We start from the raw sequence: 17156 nt of genomic DNA, 5'->3' as shown, positions 1-17156 counted from the left end.
ATGTAGGTGTCTTCAAAACAATATCCTAAGACTGGTCAACAGAAGAGGGTCAATCATTTTTCATGACAGTGTTTGACCACATGTTTCACTTATGACACTCCAGAAATTGAGGCAACTTGGCTACGAAGTTCTTCCCCATCCAGCTAATTCCTCAGACCTTTCTCCTACCGACTACCACTTTTTCAAGCACCTTGGTGGTTTCCTGCGAGAAAAGGAGTTCAAAAATCAAACCGATACTAAAAGTGCATTCAAAGAGTTCATCAGCTCCAGAATTCCAGATTTTTATGTTACCGGAATAAACAAACTTGTAACTCGTTAGCAAAAATGTGTTGATTGTAATAGTACTTACTTTGATGAATTAAATTTCCGCATTGCTGAAATATATTGTGATGAATTTCAGGTTCCAAAACTTTGCTTACTGATAGGATAACAAAATATTGTTAGAATTACACAGAACATAGTCAAAGTTAGTTTATTTTGACAGCAGTAATACAAAATAATAGAAATACGTCTATGGGGAGTAGGCATACGCTAAAATTCATGAGGCTGCAGCTTATAAGGAAGGATGGTGGGTTAAACAAGGTAAGCCCTTCTCGATGTCTGTGAACTGAAAAAAGTAGATAAATGCCGTCTCTCTGCACACCCGCATCATTCCCCTATCAGGTAACTAGCATCAGATGAACAATAATGTTCTTTCTACTTTTGTGTTTGTCATTTGTTTTAATAGTATTTTAGTTGCAATTTTATTGCTTATAACTGTTGTAATATTTCTTCTCTTATGTTTTTTATGTATTTCAGTTTCAGTATGAAGTTACCAGTTGCACTGCTGTTGATAGCGGGTATATCCATTACACAAGTCCAAGGTAAGCATCAAAAGGTGATGGATATCTCTGACTTGAGGAATTCAGATGAACTTCAAAAATTAGCTTAACAAATCGACAGTTTTCTAAACTAATTCTTCATTAGCTACTCTTGGCGGAAGATGTGAATGTCAAATTGAGGTTATAAGTTTAAAACTGGTATAAGAATCAGAAAATTTACTGACGGGAAGTCTCATGACTTAGAAAAGAGTTAAATTTATCATAATTTTTTTGTTTACTGGACTGTTTTTATGAGACGTTAGGTGACATCTGAAATTTGAGACAGGAAATTTGCAAAATAAAAAAAAAAGTACTTTTAATAGATTTTAATCTCTTGTGTGTGTGTGTGTGTGTGTGTATACATAGATTAGACAGAGTGTGTGTATATGTGTGCAATGCGGTGTGTGTGTGTGTGTGTGTGTGTGTGTGTGTGTGTGTGTGTGTGTGTGTGTGTCTGTTTGTCTGTGGTTTTACTGCGAATGAAATGCAATGGCGTGTATATGTGTCGCACAGTGTAAGTATATATGAGTAAAGGATATCAGATTATCATTTTCTTGGTAAATGACACCTGTGATAAGCGCGTTGTTGTTTACATTTCGGACATGCGTGAAGTACAGTACGCAAGAACTTAGCGGACGACTCCTTTTTGATCGGAGAGGATGATATCGGTTAATGTTCGGCTTGAATTTCTGTAGGGTGTGTTAACTATAGCAGTTCTTCTCAATGTGGCGGTTCGCGAACCGGTGCTGCCGGTACGCGGCGAGTTTCCAGAAAAGAAAGAAACATTGTAAAATGCTTATAAGATGCGTATGAAATATTGTATTATTTGCTTACAAAATAAATATAAGACAAAAAAAATTGTATGTATGTATGTATGTATGTATGTATGTATGTACGTACGTATGTATGTATGTATGTATGTATGTATGTATGTATGTATATGTGTAGATTTGCATGTTTTGTTTTATGTATGTCTTCTCATACATATAGACATACTCATATATACTTAAATGATAAACTTTTGGGAAGTTTTACAGATTTTTGTAGTTCCAGGGATGGATTGGATCTCTAGTCTTCGAATCAGCATTCCCCTTTCTGGTTTTGAGATCCTAATTTTCCAAATTGGTATTTAGGCAGTGTGTTACATACCCCAGTGCGCCAATAATTACAGGTATAAACCTGAACTTGCAATCTGGGTAGACTATATATGTATGTATATATATATTATGTATGTATGTATGTATGTATGTATGTATGTATGTATGTATGTATGCATGCGTGTGTGTATCTGAGTGTGAGTGTATGTATGTATGTATGTATGCATGAACTTGTATATATGGCAATGTGCTTCATACGTATTTTATACTATATGTATTTGGATGAATATATGACCCTCCTCCTCTGTCTCTATTTCTCCCTCGCTTCTTTTTTCTTTCCAGGATCTAAGAAGGTATTCTGCTACTATAGCAGCTTTACACAGACCCGGCCAGGCGTTGGTGAATTCTTACCCGAAAATATCGATCCCTTTTTATGTACTCACGTCATATATGCATTCGTTGACATATCTGATGATGGTCGTAACCTGACACCTTTTAACTGGAACGACATTACACCTGGAACAGGTAAATTTATTCATATATTCTATTTTATTTTCTCATTACCTTCGTTATTATTGCTTACGGGTGGAGGCGTAATGGCCCAGTGGTTAGGGCAGCGGACTCGCGGTCATAGGATTGCGGTTTCGATTCCCAGACCGGGCGTTGTGAGTGTTTATTGAACGAAAACACCTAAAGCTCCGCGAGGCTCCGGCAGGGGATGGTGGCGAACCCTGCTGTACTCTTCCACCGCAACTTTCTCTCACTCTTACTTCCTGTTTCTGCTGTGTCTGTAATTCAAAAGGTCAGCCTTGTCACACTGTATCACGCTGAATATCCCCGAGAACTACGTAAAGGGTACACGTGTCCGTGGAGTGCTCAGCCACTTGCACGTTAATTTCACGAGCAGGCTGTTCCGTTGATCGGATCAACTGGAACCCTCGACGTCGTAAGCGACGGAGTGCCAACAACAACATATTGCTTACGGATTAATGCAGCAAGCTGGCAGAATCGCTAACACGTCGAAAAAAGTGTTTAGAGGCTTTATGCTCTAAGTTCAAATCCTGTCGAGGTCAACTTTTCCTTTCCATCATTCAGGGTTAAGAAAATAAGTATCAGTCAAATACTAGGGTCTGTGTTATCGACTTAGCCCCCTCCGCTCAAAAATACTGGCCTTATAACAAAATTAGGAAGGATTATTGTGCACGGATGATGAATAATGTGGGTTAGCATCAAATTAATAATTCTTTGCGCTCTTTGTCTCATTTCTTTACATTCTGAGTTCACATCTCGGCCGAGATCAACTCAGTATTTCATCCTTCGAAGGTCGATAAAATAAACCATCAATCAAATACTGGAGCTGCTGTAATCGATTATTCCTCTCCCCTAAATTTTTGGTCATGTTTCTAATTTAGAAATAGTCGTATAAAGTTGTTGGATGGGGACAATCGGTATTGATTCATTGTAATATTGGTTCCTTATAGTACTTAGATGCCCTTAGTGAAGACCCTGTCTGGGTGGATTTGTCTTTCACATTTCAATGATAAAGTCGATGAAATAAGTATCATATAATTCAGAGACTACCTCTGCACAAAAAAAAAAACAACCAAAAAAAACAATAGTTAATTTATTGGTAAAATATCTAATGCAGCAAGTGTTAACAAAAGAAATCAGAAATAGGTATGTAGTAAGAAAAAGAAAACAGAAGCGATTTTAATCAATGATTAATATTATTTACATTTCTTAGCAAAGACAAGGTAAGTTGTTTCGGGATTATTCTGGCCTCATCAGCGATGTACAGCTTTATTGATATTTGTATTGTTTAATCCTATACTTTGAGATGGTGTTAGCCTTCGGCCGTCGCAGGGCCACCAGTGCTGGCAAATTTGAAGTAGTTGTCGAATTTGAATTCATGCCAGTTGGCGACTTAGTAGAACAAGTAGACGTGGAGAATATTCTGGAGAGATTTTTCTTTCCCAAACTATTTAGATGATGAAGTCATGAATGGAATGTATTTCAAATAGGCATAGAAAGAGTCGGGAAAAAAATCTTCCTGTTCAGAGGAACAGGAGTTGCTGTAGCTGCCGTAAAAGTTACATAGAGGGTAGTCGCATAGCTGGAGTGTGTGTCGCTTGAGCTAGCCCTCCAGTTTGTGGCGGCTCCGGGCCCCTAGACCTACACAGGTTTATACATCAGGCCCCAAAATTCCACCCCCATAAATGTCGTTGTCTGGGGCGGACCACCTTCTCACAGCCCCTAGCTACACTACTGCATAGTGGGGTACATAGTACGACGCTTGGTTAGATGTGTATTAGTGAGTAAAGATTTATCTATCAGAGGGATGATCATTTGAGGGATGACACCATCCTATTTGTTGTAGCAGGTACACATCCCAAAAACTAAACACCATTTTTATAATTAAATGCTGAGACTTGACGGAGCACCGGTTCGGTCTGCTTTTCCCTCAGAAGACGTACAATGCCAAGTAGACCTGATCGCTGTTTTGGTGGAAATTCAAAGATCTTTTTATTGGATATATTTTACTTCATACACTTTAGGTATACTATATAGTAAACCTGTGTTGTGTGCATCTTGTTATTTTCTATACTCTTCAAAGTTTGAAGAATCTGACGGTGATTGCTACTGAAACAGACGGGCTCTGTCTGTACCCGATCACATAACCAGCCAGGAATTAATGGAAATGGCTAGCAAGCTTACACCAATGGTGACTACTTACCAAAAAGATTTTATTAAAAGACTAAACCCGTGGTCAGCAGACATTTTGAATTTATAGTCCACTAAGAGAATAGATAAAAATTTACTAACGTAAATGGAGTGTTTTGAAAATATCTGATTTACAGTTAAAAATTTATCGTAGGCAATTGCGTGCGTTGTTTTATTAAACATACTTACATGCATAAAAAGATGAATAACACGGTCTTACCGTCTTCCAAGCGCTCATTTAGTGAAAATTTACTAAACCATAACATTGCTTTTTTTTTTTTTTTTTTTTTTTTAAATCTGTACCAGGAGTGGCTGTGTGGTAAGAAGCTTGCTTCCTAACCACATGGTTCCGGATTCACTCCCACTGCGTGGCACCTTGGGCAAGTGTCTTCTGCTATAGCCTCGGGCCGACCAAAGCTTTGTGAGTGGATTTGGTAGACGGAAACTGAAAGAAGCTCGTCGTATATATACATATATTTATATATATGTATTTGTGTCAGTGTTTGTGCCCCACCATCCCTTGACAACCGATGCTGGGTTTTTTTACGCCTCCGTAATCTAGTACTAGGCTTACAAAGAAGAAATCCTGGGGGCGATTTGTTCGACAAGAGGCGGTGCTCCAGTATGGCCGCAGTCAAAATGACTGAAACAAGTAAAAGAATAAAAGAATACCTAGACACCCCACGCAGGGCGCCGTTTATGTACTACTGAGATAAATGTAGGGTTTATACGAAGTCCTTAATCTAACTAGAAAGAAGCTGCATCATTCTATCTTCTATAATATTGGTTTCAAATTTTGGCTCAAGGCCAGTAATTTAGGGGAGCAAGGCAAGTCGATTATATCGACTCCAGTGCTCGACTGGTAATTATTTTATAGATCCCGAAAGGATGAAAGGAAAATTGGCCTCGGCAGAATTCAAACTCACAACGTGGAGACAGACGAAATGCCGCTAGCGATTTTACTCGCTCGCCACCTTTTATCTTCGATAATATAATTCAAATGTTCACAGTGTAGGACTAACTCGATCTATTCTTGTTGAAATCCGCTCTATGATGATATAAGAATAAAAAAAAACGTCTTGCTTGTTCTCCATATCAGTTAAATAAATTAAGTAAAATAAATATATAATTTTTTTCTATATTTAAGGTCTTTACGCTCGGACATTAGCACTGAAAAGAAAGAACCCCAAATTAAAGGTCCTATTGGCTGTGGGTGGCTGGATTATTGGTTCCGAGCCTTTTATACCTATGGTAGCCAGTTCTAAAAACCGCCGCATTTGGATAGAAAATGTCATCAAATATTTACGCAAGTAAGTGAACCACCATTGACTTAATGATATAGATTTAAATATGACTCTCTACCAGACGCCCTCCCCACTCTCTCTCTGTTTACATATATATATATGCATATAAGCATGTACACAACACACGCACACACACACATACATACATAAACGACGGGACTTTTCAGTTTCCAGTAACCAAATCCACTCACAAAGCTTTGGTCGATCCTGGGTTATTTAAGAAGAGACTCGCCTAAGGTGCTATGCAGTGGGACTAAACCCAAAGCCATGAAGTTGGGAAACACACTTATTCCTTTCTACTCTAGGCACAAGGCTCGAAACTTTTGCGGAGGGGGCCAGTCGATCAGCTGGTACTCAATTTATCGACCCCGAAAGGATGAAAAGTAAAGTCGACCTCGGCAGAATTTGAACTTATAACGTAAAGACAGACAAATACCGCTAAGCACTTCACCCGGCGTGCTAACGTTTCTTATTTCTTTATTGCACACAAGGTGCTAAACATAGAGGGGACAAACAAGGACAGAGAAAAGGATTAAGTCGATTATATTGACCCCAGTGCGCAACTGCTACTTAATTTGTCGACCTCGAAAGGATGAAAGGCAAAGTCGACCTCGGCAGAGTTTAAACTCAGAACGCAGCGGCAGACGAAATACCGCTAAGCATTTCGCCCGGCGTGCTAACGTTTCTACCAGCTCACCGCCTCAGTTGGGAAGCACACTTGTTACCATAGCCAAGCCTTTGCATATACGTATACCACACACATTTTTTTTCTCTCCTTGTTTCTTTCTGTGTTCCTTTCTGTGGACTTTTTCAATTCCCGAGCGTTATACTAATACATCCGTTTGTTTTGTACACCACCTGTCTTCGTCTTTTGTGTTTTGTGAATTCTCCCTATATATATATATATATATATATATATATATATATTTGTGGTAATAATAATGCAGTTATTATTATTAGTCTACAAGTCTACTAATAAACGGATACATTTAGAGTTACGTTTCCTTTGTTTTTTACTATATTTTTACTATATAACTTATTCAATCAAACCAAGTAAAAAAAAAGCAACCATTACTATTTTACTAAGCATTCAGACATTCGTGTTATAACATGTGAAACACAATCAGTGCTATTTTTGACTATATTAAAGAAATAAATCTCTTATACCTTTTACCATTAATAGATACAATTTTGACGGCTTTGACATGGATTGGGAATTTCCTGCAACCAGAGGGAGTCCACCTGAAGACAAATATCGATTCACATCATTGATGGAGGTAAATACTTTCTATTGCATTACATACACCATGATCAATTTCGCTTTGAACAAATGGAAGTCTCGCTGCTACATTGACTTACTTCAACTATATGTAGTTAATGTTTTATCGTAACCTTCACTGCGGACATGCTGGGGCATCGACTTGAAAGGTTTTAGTCGAACAAATCGATCCCAGTACATATTTCTAATTCATATCACTTATTCAGCCAGCCTCTTTTACAAAAAAACTGCTAAGCTAATATATATATATATATATATATATATTAATCACTACAATTGTTTACTCTCATAATGCAGGGAAACTGTTGCATAATCAAGTACCTGCACGCCTGAAGAACTACATTGTGTGAAAGCAATTGTAGTAATTAAAAATTAAATACCCAACCGTACTCCTTCTTGCTGACTCCAATTTTTTTCAGTTATCTATTCACACATGATGGATGCCCAAAAACAAAAGTGGAAGTACGTATAATACTGGATAGCACAGGGTAAATCTGAAGGTGGACAAGCTTTATACGTTCTTAACATAATATACCATAACTATATATGTATATATATATATATATATATATATATATATATATATATATATATATATATATATATATATATATATATATATATATATATATATTAAATTCAAATTACGATAAACGTAAACAAACAAACGAAGTTTGCTTTTAGAAGCGTTGAGATGTCTTAGAAAGTTAAAGAAGTGATTTTAAATTCTCAATCGCAGGATAATGCTAATGATATAGCCTGAACAGAATTAACTACCCCTATTTTGTAGAAAAAAGTGTAGGCGGCCGTGTCTTCATATTTTCTGTGCATTTTCAACTTCACACACACATGTTAAGAGTTTTTGTCTGATTCTTATTACAGGGGCTATATACAGCTTTTGAATCTGAAGCAGAGAAGACAGGACAAGATAAATTACTGCTTACTTTAGCTACAGCTTCTGGATCATACTATATCAACAAATCTTATGAACCCCATAAAATTATCAAGTAAGATTTATGTTCACATGTATATAAACACGTACGGTTTATGACCTGTACGAAGGGGTGCTGAAAAGTTGCTGGCTTCAGGTAAAAGAAAATAGACAAGTTAATTATGATTTTGTTCAACAGATTCCCCTGTCAGATTCACATACTTATTGCAGCGATCCTTCAGTTTTTCTAAGCCTTGTAAAAGAACTTGGAAAATTAGGCTTCTAACGAGGCCTTTCGCGACACCTTTAAGCCAGGAACTTTTCATCACTCCTTCGTATATACTTACACACACACACACACATATATAATGTTCTCTGTGCGTTTAGACATGTGTTAAGCTATCTTTTGTCTATCTTTCCAAGTCTTTTTCACGCCAACCAACACCGGAGCTTTTAAGTGCTCGCTTGACCTACAAGAAATGAGCAGACGGAAGCTCTTAAACGCCGGATATGCAATGAAAATGTCAATTATGTCATTCTTCTGTGGATAACATAGCACTTAATCAACAGCTGTAGAAAAATATCATCGATTCTTACCTCACACTGCAACATGTTGTTGCAAGTAAAAAAAACTGTATAAACAATACTTGCGTTTGCATCTTCGGCTTTTAAGAGCTTCCCTGTTGTATTTGTGCATTAGATATTTCGATAATCTTAGATTGCAAAATATCTGTTACTCTTGGATTACAAAAGCTTAGCGTTTGAATTCTAACGTGAAGTAGCGGTCACGAATCAAGGATAGGTTACACTTCTTGTTAATATTCTCAGTCACTTTGCTTAGCAGCGTTTCGTCCGTCTTCACTTCAAATCCGCCGAGGTTGACTTTGCCTTTCATCTTTTTTGGGATCGATAAAATAAGTACCAGTTGAACACTGGGATCAATGTAATCAACTTACCCCTTCCCTGAAATTGCTGGTCTTTCATCCTTTTGAGGTCAATAAAATAAGTACCAGTTTAGCACTGGGGTCTATGTAATCGACCGCCCTCCCCCAAATTGCAGGCCTTGTATCAAATTTGAAATTAATATTATCATTCACTTCAAGCTTACATGAGATGTAACCATCCATAACCCTTTTGTAGTATGCAGAATGTCTCTTTTCCAGGTCTTTATTGATATATGCTAGTTCAACACTTCTGGATTCATAAAAGCGATCACCAGGATATATTTCTTAAGTTCACAACCGACCCACAAGATGTTATTCACTTTACTTTTGGGCGCTTGATTTGTTTGTGTATGTATTGGTGGCAAAGAGTTTTAACTTTTTGACATGATATAATCATCCAAGCCAAGAATGAATTAAGGCACACTGAAAATGATATAACGGCATTGCCGAAAATACCTCACAGCGACATCGAACCCTGGACTTTATGGTTGCAAAGCGAACATCTTAACCACTTAGCCATGTCTATATCCACAATTAAGTGCAATGTTATTACCAGTTCGAATATGCCAGTGGCAAGTTCGGATTCGTAAACAAGCTATTCACCGTATTTTGTCATGGAGAAAATTTCTCACTGTAGACAAATAGTTTAAATACACCTAAGTCAGCTCGCAGCGCCCTATCCAGACTGTGAAATGCAAGAATTTCGGAGTGGCTATCTCCTCTTCAGTCACAGAAACCGAACGGTGGCGCTGCGAGCTGATAAGAGACAATCTCCCTTATTTTATTCCAGTCGTCGTTTAGGTGTATTTACATCATTTGTCTAGAGCAGAGGTCACCAAACTTATTTCACAGCGGGCCAGATAACTGAGAGAATGACGAGTGCGGGCCGCATAACCATTTTGTTTAATACAATACAGAGAAACACAAAAACTAAAGACAACCAACATATTTATTTACCAAAATGTTATCAAAGAAGGTGACGTTAACCATAAGATAGTTATGTTACACCTAGTGCGCACATATCCGAATCTCACAGACTTGATGTAAAGATGATATTCCCAAGCAAATCGGTTTTCTCGGGACACAAGTTATTTGCTCCTTATATCATACACTCTTTGGTGAATTTGCCGTCAGTAAACGGTTTTCCTCGCTCAGTCATCTTATGCACAATTTTGTAACTTGTACGAGTGACAAATTCCTTTTCAGCAAACATTCTCGTGAAGTGAATATTTAAACACGGCAATGCAAGTTAAAACACGATCGCTGCAGGAATGAACTCTCATTGCAGGTACTTACACAAAATATACAGTGCAGCGGCGAGCCGGATGTGCTGACCTCGCGGGCCGTAGTTCGGTGACCACTGGTCTACAGCGAGAAATTTTCTCCATGACAAAACACTGTGACTAGCTTGTTTACGAATATGTCACTTGCATATTCGAACTTGTAATAAACATTGCACTTATACACATCACTGCTTAGCGCTCCCACTTTGTAATCAACAATTAAGCATACTAATATTGCATATTTATATATTTACACAATATCCACCCACCGTATACTTATAGGTAGTTGTATATCTATGATTTTTAAGTGGTGTCAATGCATATATACAAAATAGTTACACGAATTATATTGCAAATGAAGTCTGTGCTGATTCTCCCCTTCAAATTCTCTTTCGCGTAACTATTAGTTAGAAGCAGGCGTTCTTTGACAAATCTTACATTGGTTCCTCCACTAGATTTAATTGCTATATTTAGACTTAAATCTCATTTATTTTCATGTTTTATCATTTATATAATTATTGATGTTTTAACACTTTTATGTTTTTTATTGGTCATTTCTAGCTATGTCGATTATATGTTGCTGATGACCTATAACTACCATGGTCAATGGGAGAAAGTAACTGGACATCACAGTGGAATGTGGCGGCATCACAAAGATCCACCCGGAGAAAAGAGTGAACTGAACACGGTAAAAAAACCCCAAAAAAAACAACAAAAAAGTTTGTTAAGAAGTAAACATTTACCTTAACATAGAATATCATAAATCATATTCTGTAGAAGCTATCAGATTAGAGGTGTCCATCTTAAGATGTGTAACTGATTCATAATTTCTGCCGTTAGAACAATTAAAATTACTATCAGTATTTACATTACTTCCCTTTAATTTTGAACATCTCTTTGTTTCTCTCTATATAATTCTATCGACAATATAAGCCTCCGATGGTGTATTAAAACGGTTGGCACCTCAGCGGAATTTGAACTCAAAACGTAAATCCGGAAGAAATCCTAAGTAAATTACCCATCGTATTAACGATTCTGCCAGTTCGCCGTCATAATAAGAACAATAATATTGGTTTCAAATTTTGGAACAAGGCCATCAATTTCGGGAGAGGAGGTAAGTCGATTACACTAACTCCAGTGTTCAGCTGGTATTTATTGTGTCGACCCCGAAAAAATGAAATGCAAAGTCGACCTCGGCGCAATCTGAACTCAGAATGTACGGACGAAATACCACCAAGCATTTTGCTCGGCGTGCTAACAATTCAGCCAGCTCACCGTCTTGATGATGATGATGATGATGATAATAATAATAATAATAATAATAATAATAATAATAATAATGATGATGATGATAATGACGATGACGATGATATCTTTTAATTTTGCTGACTCATTGAGGGTGATTTTATGCATAATTTATTTACAGATGCACAAAAGCGTGAAACATTTAAATACTCTTCATAATGAATGTGTGGTTGAACAAGTAAGCTATATATATAGTAGATAGGTACAGCGTAATCCGTAGGCAGGAGAGGTGCAGCCGGAGAGTGTAAAGTTCAGAATAAAAAGTCCAGAATAAATAGTCCAGAATGAAAAAAGGTAGAGAGTCCAGAAGTTCGTGTGTGGCCAATGATAGATCGCTGACCAATACACATATATCTTTTTTTCTCTCCTTGTTTCTTTCTGTGTTCCTTTCTGTTGAAGAGCGTAGGTTCGAAACGTTAAAGACTTTCTCTATTCCCGAGCGTTATACTAATACATCCATTTGTTGTTTACACCACCTGTCTTCGTCTGTTGTTTTTTCGTGAATTCTCCCATATATATATATATATATATATATATATATATATATATATATATATATATATATGTATGTGTATATATATATGTATATATATGTGTATCTATCTATCTATTTATCTATCTATCTATCTATCTATCTATCTATCTATCTATCTATCTATCTATCTATCTATCTATTCTTTTCTTATGGAAATTAGACAATGAATTATACAATGTACACAGAAGAGTTCAATAAAAACAATTAAAACAAGTCATTATTTTAGAAGTACATACAGAGACAAAAATTTGGAAGAGTACATAAAGTCATTAAGTGGTGTTATTATAATTATTATTAATAAGGTAGCTCTCTGGCTGAATCGCTTGAACGTCGGCAAAAAAGAGCTTTGTGGTATTTGTTCGAGCTCTTCATGTTCTGTGCACAAATCCCAATAAGATTGATAAAATAAATCACCAGTCAAGTACTGAGGGGTAGATGGTATCTACTAACCCTCTCCTCCCAAAATTATGCCAAAAATAATAATATGAGGGTGAATCAGAAATTTATGCAGTTTTTATTTGAATTACTTTTTAACTTACTCATGGTATACACAAAGGTGTGCCACAAAGGTAATCCAAATAAAAAAAAAGCATTATTTCCTGACTAACCTGCCTTCTATTAATGAAAAATAATATTTTTTTATATTCTAGGTACAAAGCCCGAAATTTTTGGGGAGGGGGTAAGTCGATTAGATCGATCCCTGTACGCAACTGGTACTTAATTTATCAACCCAAAAAAGATGAAAGGCAAAGTCGACCTCCGCGGAATTTGAACTAAGAACGTAAAGACAGACGAAATACCGCTAAGCATTTCGCCCGGCGTACTAACGTTTCGGCCAGCTAAATGAAAAATAATGTTCTTTTGTTGTATTTCGGGACGGTCATTTGTTTTTGTCAAATAAACACACGCACTATATATTCGTTCTTCATTCGTTTATTACTGTTCCTATTTTAACTCATGCCCTTTCTCCGGAAATTTTTCGTCACACATCTGTGACCTCATCAGCGACACTTTCCGCCTTCGTGTGTGCTCATGTTCCGCTGAGTCAATTCTATTCTGAGATGTGTATCTTTATATGCACATGCTTTTCCGTCTGTATTTATGTGTGTGTGTGTGTGTGTGCATGCATGTCTATGTGTTTCGCATGTGTGCTTATGTGTATATATTTGCAACACAAATTCATAAACGTAAATATTATTTTTCTATTTAATTTTTTAGGATTGGTCAATCCGGTACTGGCTTGATGTCGGAATTCCGAAATCCAAACTTATTGTTGGCATTCCTACTTATGGAATGAGTTTCACATTAGCTAACCCGTCGATACACGGACTGTTTGCACCCGTTGAGGGAGGAGGTCGTATGGGAAGATACAGCAGCGAAAAAGGAATTCTCTCTTACTACGAGGTATAAAAAATTTATCCTTTTTAAAAATCTTTTGCTGGTTTCAGTCATAGAACTACGGCCAGACACACATCTTTGGGTGAACTAACAAGATCAGAAATGGTAGAATAAATCCGATATTATAAGTTACTAACGAATTAAGTTTCTACCATTTATAGAAGAAAGTATTATAAGAAACATAATGAGTGCATATAACAATCAACAAATTAATTAAAATACGAAATTCAGATCAGGTTTTCTTCCGTTACTAAAAATTGGTATGATTGTTGTTGTTGGCACTCCGTCGCTTACGACGTAGAGGGTTCTAGTTGATCCGATCAACAGAACAGCCTGCTCGTGAAATTAACGTGCAAGTGGCTGAGCACTCCACAGACACGTGTACCCTTAACGTAGTTCTCGGGGATAATCAACGTGACACAGTGTGACAAGGTTGACCCTTTGAATTACAGGCACAACAGAAACAGGAAGTAAGAGTGAGAGAAAGAGTACAGCAGGGTTCGCCACCATCCCCTGTCGGAGCCTCGTGGAGCTTTAGGTGTTTTTGCTCAATAAACACTCACAACGCCCGGTCTGGGAATCGAAACCGCGATCCTATGACCGCGAGTCCGCTGCCCTAACCACTGGGCCATTGCGCCTCCTTTTATAGAAGGAAAGTATTATAAGAAACATAATGAGTGAATATAACATTAATCTACAAATTAATTGCAACAAGGAATTCAGATCAAGATTTCTTCCGTTACTAAAAATTGGTATGAATGACGTACGTATTAATATGTGTTTCCTTTAAGGAGCCGTGAGTTTTTGGATAAGAGCTCTGAAGTTCCGGGTGAAACAAAGGTTCAAAAGTACAATGTCGGCTCAAGTACACGAACATAAATATTATAAGACATCATTAAACAAACAGAAAACTCATCGTTCGGAACGGTAAATTTTATAAATTGAAAATAATGATAATAATAAGTATGGTAACTACAGCGATACTATTAAGTTGATAAATAATTTCTGTTAATATTCTTGTTCTCAGGTCTGTGAAAATATCCGCGAACGAGGCTGGAAGAGTCTGTGGATTGATGACCAGGAGGTACCATATGCCTACGGTGGAGACCAGTGGGTGGGTTACGAAAATGCTGCTAGTGTAAGAATCAAGGTAAAGTTGCTGGTGTTGTAGTTGTTGTTGTTGTTATTATTATTATTATTATTATTATTATTATTGCCTTTGCACAGCTTCTAACGCTGGAGATGTACTGCGATGCCAGCTGTTCACTACCAGTGAACTGAGGTAACACCCCTTATTTTTCGAGCACCATCTGGAGTATTCGAGCGGTTCCAAGCACACACACACACACACACACACACACACACTAACACACTACACACACACACATACGGTGGACTTTCACACGGCTCCCGTCTACCAAATTCACTCACAAGGTATTCGTCGGTCCCGGGTTTTAGTAGAAGACACTTGCCTAAGATACCATGAAGTGGGACTGAACCCGAAACTGTGTGGTTGCAACGCGAATTCCCGAACCTCACAGCCATACCTAGCTGTGTGCATGGATGTCAAGGCATCATATTTGACGATATAGTCAATAATAGTTTATGAATTAAAGGAAGACTAAGAAGAATGTCTTCTATTTCTCGAGCTGAAGCCGAAAAAAAAAAAACAAAACAAATCAAATATTGACCGCCATCGTGTATACTCTTTCTCCTATCAGTATATCAAATTGTTGAAGAAGTACACCGGTTTGAATGAAAGACCTATAAGGGATTCGATCTGATTAGCGGTCTGGAAGTATGAGTGTGCATCTGTATGCTTTCGTAGAGACCAGTTTACTTTCCACAGCAAACATTCAGTGTATTTAAACTGTAACATCCCTCGAGTTCATGTTTAAACGAGTTAAAACAAATAAAGTGCACTGAACTCGCCGTTCCTTAAACAAACATGCTACACTTAAATGAGGTTCCAATTTTAAGGGTTACAGACGAGATTAGCTGATGTACATCAGATATTTGGTCCCACGACTAATTTACGAGATTCTCACGTAAATGTTGGGATCTTTCAGAGGTTTTTTTTTAATGAATGTTGTTGTTTGCAGCCCTAGGGTAGCCCTGATCGAGCGGATAGATTTATAACACATGGGATCCAAAGATTTATAACTTCATACATAACACGAATCTGCCAAACTAGAGAATATCGGACTTTAGAGATAGTGTTTATTTATAATGTATACAAATTAACGCTATAAGCATTCAGGATGAGACGATTGGATGCAGCTGCTTGGACGTTAACGATTTGGACGTTCAAGTTGTTTTAGTGACAGTGTGTTTTAACGCTGGAAGCAAACAGAGAGAGAGAGAGAGAGAGAGAGAGAGAGAGAGAGAGAGAGAGAGAAGGAGAGTGAGGGGAAGGAGAGAGGGAGAGAAAGTGTAAGAGAAAGTGAAAGACATAGGAAGAGAGAGAACGATAGACACGTTAAATTGAGAGAAACATTCAAACTGATGTCAAATAAGATCTGATGTCAAATAAGTCAGCGTCGAATTAGTGACGCCAAAGAGGCGGTTCCAAAACGACTGTGCCAAAACGACTGTGCCAAAACGGCTGTGCCAAAATGGCTGTACCAAACGGAGGTGCCAAAACAGCTGTGACAAAATGTCTTCTACCTGTGATCATTACTGCTTTAGCATACAAAAACAAATAATACAAATACAATAGAATCTCTTGTGTGATTATATGATATATATACAAGCATAGATACATAGATACATAAATGCATACATGCATACATACATACATACATATATATATATATATATATATATATATATATATATATATATATATATATATATGAAACGGAGAGAACGCTTACATGTCTAGAAATGGCTGTCAAAACCGCTATAAAGCCACTATAACCACTCATATTGTATCTCTTCACAATAAAGCTGTCGGCGGGTGACATGACATACATTCAAAACTTAAATAAAAGGTTAGTTCTCTATTGCAACTTCGAAGTTAAGAATCAAAACATTCCTCTAAATGCAAACTAACAAAAAACAAAAAAGCACACCTTGGGGATTAACATGTGTCCCAACCAGCAAGAATGTGTCAACCCCTATCTACACATTCAAATTCTGTGTTAATTTGTATCTACAGGAATGTTCTCCTGAAGAGAAGAGTGGAACCGTTTTGGTTCCTAACTTCGAAATTGCAATAGAAGACTAACCTTTTATTTAAGTTTTGAATTTTATGTCATAACGCCCGCTGGCTGCTTTATTGTGAAGAGATACAATATGAGTGGTTATAGTGGCTTTATAGTGGTTTTGACTGCTATTTCTAGACATATAAGGGTTTTTGTAACACTCTCCGTTATAATTGTCATTTATTCGCAATCATACACACTTTTTTTAATAAAAACATATTTTGATTTCATGTTCTAGCCATTGATATATTCGTAAATAATTTTGAATTGCTTATGATGTTTCCTTCGTAATG

At 37.1% G+C, this 17156-nt stretch overlaps 1 protein-coding gene across 2 annotated transcripts in view; it reads left to right on the top strand.

Moving 5' to 3' along the window:
- LOC106871549 (chitinase-3-like protein 1) overlaps window positions 1–17156 on the top strand; it is a 108393-nt gene that overhangs the window by 88788 nt on the left and 2449 nt on the right. For both annotated transcript variants that reach the window (XM_089351421.1, XM_089351420.1), the window contains exons 2-9: window positions 799–863; window positions 2300–2482; window positions 5826–5988; window positions 7166–7259; window positions 8144–8268; window positions 10981–11107; window positions 13478–13663; window positions 14685–14807. In XM_089351421.1, the coding sequence (XP_089207547.1) occupies window positions 806–863; window positions 2300–2482; window positions 5826–5988; window positions 7166–7259; window positions 8144–8268; window positions 10981–11107; window positions 13478–13663; window positions 14685–14807 (1059 nt within the window). In that variant the 5' untranslated portion in view covers window positions 799–805. The remainder of the gene's footprint in view (window positions 1–798; window positions 864–2299; window positions 2483–5825; window positions 5989–7165; window positions 7260–8143; window positions 8269–10980; window positions 11108–13477; window positions 13664–14684; window positions 14808–17156) is intronic.

This window comes from Octopus bimaculoides, chromosome 4, assembly GCF_046866305.1.
Source record: "Octopus bimaculoides isolate indiv1 chromosome 4, ASM4686630v1, whole genome shotgun sequence".
In the NCBI taxonomy this organism is placed as follows: domain Eukaryota; kingdom Metazoa; phylum Mollusca; class Cephalopoda; order Octopoda; family Octopodidae; genus Octopus; species Octopus bimaculoides.
This window is presented reverse-complemented; position numbering and strand designations above follow the sequence as displayed.